The 6051-nt window shown below is 32.4% G+C and overlaps 1 protein-coding gene across 1 annotated transcript in view; it reads right to left on the reverse strand.

Moving 5' to 3' along the window:
• The window catches only part of LOC123523023 (DNA polymerase kappa-like), a 94293-nt gene extending 88922 nt beyond the window's left edge, over positions 1 to 5371 (reverse strand). Inside the window, exons 1-2 of the mRNA XM_045300606.2 lie at positions 5303 to 5371; positions 197 to 419 (exon numbers count right to left, since the gene is read on the reverse strand). Of these exons, the coding sequence (XP_045156541.2) occupies positions 197 to 410 (214 nt within the window). The 5' untranslated portion in view covers positions 411 to 419; positions 5303 to 5371. The remainder of the gene's footprint in view (positions 1 to 196; positions 420 to 5302) is intronic.
• Positions 5372 to 6051: the final 680 nt, after the last annotated feature.

The raw sequence follows: 6051 nt of genomic DNA on the forward strand, positions 1-6051 counted from the left end.
ACACTGGTGCTTAAGTAAAATATAACAGATTTTACACAGGTACATGTGGGATTAAATTCTTTATTTCAATAAGCATCCGATGTATCAAAATTCAGAGCTTTGCAATTCTAACGCTATTTAGCTCCACATGTTTAAAATGTACATGTGCCTGTAAAACTTAAATTTAAGTATGTTTTTGAAACTTTAATGCACATACCAGATTTAGGTGGAGCAGTACTGGAGGTACTATCAGTAGCCTGTCCAGCATTCAAGACTTGAGTCTGCGCACAGATGTTCTGATGACCTAATGGTTGTGCAATATTCTTGTTCAAGTTGTTGCCGCTCGGATCAGCCCAGGCTGTGCTCGTCCAGTCTTCTTCATCTTCCCAATCTTCCATTTCACTCTCAGACAGGCTTACATCAGATGCCATTTGTAACTTCTGTAAAAAATATAGTTGGTATGTCAACTGTTAATTGGATACCATGTGGACATACGTCTACCCTTTATTAAAAACTATTACCAGTTAGAAATTAAAATTGGAAATTTCATTTAAAAATGGTCTGTCTGAGAAACAATATTGTGACAAAAGCAGCCCTCCACAATCAGTCTATTTGACAGGTGTCAATCACTGTGTAAAAGGCGCTAACTGCAACTCCACAATCTGACATGAAGGAATAATTGGCTTGTATTTCTCAAAATTTACAGTATTGCTTGCCCTTTTATGATTTAATGTCAAGTACATGTAGTTTAGATCTGGCTGTTGAAGTTAAATATTTTTTGGATGATCACATCCTTTTTTATATATAAAACCCTTTCACTAAATATTCTAGAAATATCTAAGAACAATCGATTTTTTTTTCATAAATATAATGAAAGAAATACAGTTTTAATCAAAAATTATTAACTATATTATTTAGAAAGTTTAGCTTCCAGTACCCCTACTCCTTTGCCAAACATCTTGAAGTACTTGAATTTGATACAACTAAAAGATAGTAATGTTAATTGCTTTTAATCTGGATGAAGAAAGTCATATGGTAGTTACCATTGACATCTTGAGTTATAATGAGGTCTGAATGTATACATACAGTTTCACCCTTCAATCAAGAAATAGATGCAGCACATTTTATTCTGTAAGCACATTTTATTCTTTTAACTGGGTAACCATTCAAAAGATTTAATGGTTAACTGAATATTAAAACAACTGAATAACTTTTTTTATTATTGACATCCCTAAATTAAGAGAATTTGAAACTTGCCTTGAACTACTACAGCCCTTCCTTCCCTTTGGGAGAAATGGGTCAATACTAGGGCTGTAGAGATATCCCCGTATACTGTAATACAGAAAACAAAAAATAGTGTACAGCTAGTCTCCTACTAGGTTGTTTTCCTTATTTTCCGCAGTTAATTTCTAAAATTATATTGTTTGATTTTTTTCTCCATTTATTCTGCATTCTGCATCTTAAGTGATTATGAATAGTGAAATATCAATGCATGCTCACATGTATTTTCATAAACAGAAATGGCCGATGACTACACGACAATCTACCTATGAAATGACAGAACGCAAGAAAGGACATTGATTACATGCAATAAATAACAACAACCGTTTATTCACAGGTTACATCTGCATTAGTATCAGTAGATGCGGGGGGCATAAAAAATCTAATAATTGGTTAAATATATTACCTCCCTTCTATACATATTAAAATGAACTAAAAGAGTTGTCTGCTATTTTTAACAAACAACAAATTTAACAGTTTGTCAATGGCATTATATCTAACTTTGTTTTTAATGCAAGAAATACAAACTGAAAAATAAAGATAACAAGAGCTGTCCGTAAGACAGCGTGCTCCACTATTCGGCGATTTGACAGTAAAATGAATATATGCCTCAATAAGAGACCTCTACTTTAAAAGGAAGATACACCAAGGGGCATAATTCTGTCAAGAACACAAACTAGAGTTATTGGGATTGTTACCACACATGCAGATGATGATGGTAAAAATATATTTTGAGTTTCAAGTCATAACCTTATATAGTATCAAAGTTATGTCCAGAAAACGAAGCTTGTCAAAAAATTTAAGTATGAAAGGGGCATAATTTGGTCAAAAATACAAATCAGAGTTATTGGGATTGTTACCACTCATGCAGATGATGATGATAAAGATACATTTCAAGTTTCAAGTCTTTATCTTATATTGTACTAAAGTAACATCAAGAAAGCGAAGACTGCCAAAATTTTTTAGTATGAAAGATGCATAATTTTGTCAAAAGTACAACTAGAGTTATGGGGATTGTAACACACATTATAAAGAAATATTTTTAATTTCAAGTCATTATCTTTTAAAGAACCAAAGATATGTCTATATTTAAAACAAAGCTTTCAAAAAAACTTAACATAAAAATAATTCCAAGTATAACAACTTTGTGACCTTGACCTTGGGTATAATAGGCCCAGCCCCTGCACTTACTTTGTTTGTGTGCTGGATAATGTTTATGTGAACTGACAGTAAGATATAAGCAACAGTAACAAAGATATGACAGAAAAACAAAGGTTGCCGAAAAACTTTAACCTTAAAAATAACCTAGTAAGTATAACACCTTGATGACCTTGACCTTGGGTATAATCGGCCCAGCCCCTGCACATACTTTGTTTGTATGCTGGGCAATGTTTATGTGAAGGTACAGTAAGATATAAGCAATACTAACAAAGATATTACTGAAAAACAAAGGTTGCCGAAAAACTTTAACCTTAAAAATAACCTAAGTATAACACCTTGGTGACCTTGACCTTTGGTATAATGGGCCCAGCCCCTGCACATACTTTGTATGTTGGACAGCAAGATATAAGCAATAGCAACAAAGATATGACACAAAAACAAAGGTTGCCGAAAAACTTTAACCTTAAAAACAAGAGCTGTCCATAAGACGGCGCGCTCCACTATTTGGCGATTTGACAGTAAAATTAATTTATGTCTCAATAAGAGACCTCTACTTTAAGAGGAAAAATCGAAGTTATGCCCAGAAAATGAAGTTTGTCAAATAAATTTAAGTATGAAAGGGGCATAATTTGGTCAAAAATACAAATCAGAGTTATGGGGATTGTTACCACACATGCAGATGATGATGATAAAGATACATTTTAAGTTTCAAGTCATTGTCTTATATTGTACTAAAGTTATATCCAGAAAGCAAAGATTGCCAAAAAACTTTTAAGTATGAAAGGGACAGCAACAGTCAAAAGTTATCTAGGCTAGATAATAGGTCTTTCGGGACAGCGTAATAACTTTTGACTGTCGCTGTCTCCGTCATGTTCAAACTTATTCTGCATATTTCTGTTAGGAAATCGCCAATGAAATCCATTGGGAACGTTTTCTGGTACATTGTATTAAGTATTTGTAATGATTACATCTCTGATAATAAATTTATGTTGACATTAAAGCATACACTTGCCTCGCTGACATTTTATGAATGTATATTTTGTGTTTTGTTTCTGCAATTTAGTGTCATCCGCAGTCTGCTGTTTATTGAAATCAGTGTCAGGGTAGATATCTCCTCCCACCTGTGACATCATATTTTCAAAGATTTAAGTCTCTGATTAAATTCGACCCATTTGAAGTTTCTACAGGAATACCAATGTTTAATTTATTAAAGCAAGTAAGTCTGACCAGTATACTTAATATGACTTTTTTGGATTTTTTAATGTCTCCGTTTTCCTAACAGTAAAATCCAGACACGGGTAAGGCTTAGACGGATGACAACTATAAAATAATCGTATACTGTATACCATAAGTATATAATTAGTAAAAAAATCATATAAAAATGTGATTGACCACCTTCAATTAGGAAAGTAATACAAGCTGGAACAACTGATTAGACCTTCCTGATACAAGTAACAACTTTTCTACTTTAAAATTACCAAAGAGAACTAAATAATATTTTCAGGAAATTTAGAACAATATATAAGACATCGTTTGATACAAAATGAACAAGGAAATATGTCTAAAAATAACAGATTTCATTACTAATCCGACGAAACCCCTGTTTTTCAAAGTCGCAATATAGCCAATAATTATATGTTCACGAAGTGTGACATGCGTATACATATGTAGGTGTTGCGGCACTAACATATAACGCTACAGTAAATATAGTAACTAACGCGAAAGTTAACGTTTTTTATTAGAAATATTCTTGCAAATTTAGAATGTATAATAAATTGAATTTCGGATTTTATTTATAATCGCTATCAGTAAGTTGATTTCTAACATCACTGACCATGTTTTAAAGCATATAAAGTGAAGTTTTGCATTTTTTGTTAAAAAGTTGAAAAAAATATTCTCCAAAGCTATAAAAACATTTAGGGTCAGGCCAAAAATTTAGGGTAGGTCGGGATACCGGAAACAAACAATTTTTTTTTTACGCCTAACGACCAACCGCGCTACGAGTGTCATGGCGGACATGTAAGTACGGCAAAGTAGCCAAAATGAAATATTACAGTGTTTACGCTTTATTAACGTGTTTTACTGTAATATAAGTTTAAACCATAAAATGATTCAGTTTTATTTTGTTTTACAATTTCTGCGTTCAAGTATATTGTTTGATCGTGTTTTTACCTAAATCTATATTCACCACAGAATAGGTCTTGTTTTGACTTAAAGAGAGCGATTCTGCTTTATCAAGAATATATCTCAAAATCAGTTCTGACATCAAATTATTTGGACTACTTAAGGCCTTGACAGCTATGCATACCCTCAGCCTATAATTTTACAAACTTAACCTTTAGCCTGCTGACGACAAGTGATTCTGCCTTTGCGACCAGTGCAGACCAAGATCAGCCTGCAAATCCGTGCAGTCTGATCATGGTCTGCACTGTTCGCCATTCAATCAATAACTTTTTGATAACCACCCCTTTTAATAGTTAATGGTACTGTCCAAATTGAAAGATGGACAAGTTCATTATAGAAATTTAGCAGAGTAAGTGTTAACTAAAAATTGTAAAGGTATAGATAACCAATAAATTAACCCTATACAGTAGTTGTGCCACATTAATTTTTTTAAATTATTATCAAATAACATCTACATCTACATCTACATCTTTCACCCAACCGTCGATTTCCGACTATCACTGGGCGGCGCTGTCAGAGAAACAGTTGTTAAAGAACTATCCGATATAAACTATCCGAATTATCGCATGTTCGAAAAACGTTAATATTGCAGTATCCATTGCACTTTATTTGGGAACTACACAAAAAAGAACGACGTTTAGATTCATTATGAGGTGTGTTATCATGACTTAAGGGTATGTAATATTGTATAACTCACCAGAAATTGTAAATAAAACGAAATTAAATGTGTACGTCCTTCCCTCTCTTTTTATAGGTGTATCGTGAAATATACCATTCTGTGCAAATTACTGTACAGTGGCGTACTACCCCAAAAAACAACAACAAAAACAAATACAACAAGAAACCAACAGAGAACAAACTACTAAAACAAACAACTAATCGTATACTGTATACCATAAGTATATAATTAGTAAAAAAATCATATAAAAATGTGATTGACCACCTTCAATTAGAAAAGTAATACAAGCTGGAACAACTGATTAGACCTTCCTGATACAAGTAACAACTTTTCTACTTTAAAATTACCAAAGAGAACTAAATAATATTTTTAGGAAATTTAGAACAATATATAAGACATCGTTTGATACAAAATGAACAAGGAAATATGTCTAAAAATAACAGATTTCATTACTAATCCGACGAAACCCCTGTTTTTCAAAGTCGCAATATAGCCAATAATTATATGTTCACGAAGTGTGACATGCGTATACATATATAGATGTTGCGGCACTAACATATAACGCTACAGTAAATATAGTAACTAACGCGAAAGTTAACGGTTTTTATTAGAAATATTCTTGCAAATTTAGAATGTATAATAAATTGAATTTCGGATTTTATTTATAATCGCTGTAATTATATTTTAATGTGAGTTTATATGCATGCTTCCAAAAACCGATAAATAACTGTTTAATTGCTCATGTAAGCATTGCTTTTGATTTTTTA

The sequence above is a fragment of the Mercenaria mercenaria genome, chromosome 8, assembly GCF_021730395.1.
Source record: "Mercenaria mercenaria strain notata chromosome 8, MADL_Memer_1, whole genome shotgun sequence".
Classification (NCBI taxonomy): domain Eukaryota; kingdom Metazoa; phylum Mollusca; class Bivalvia; order Venerida; family Veneridae; genus Mercenaria; species Mercenaria mercenaria.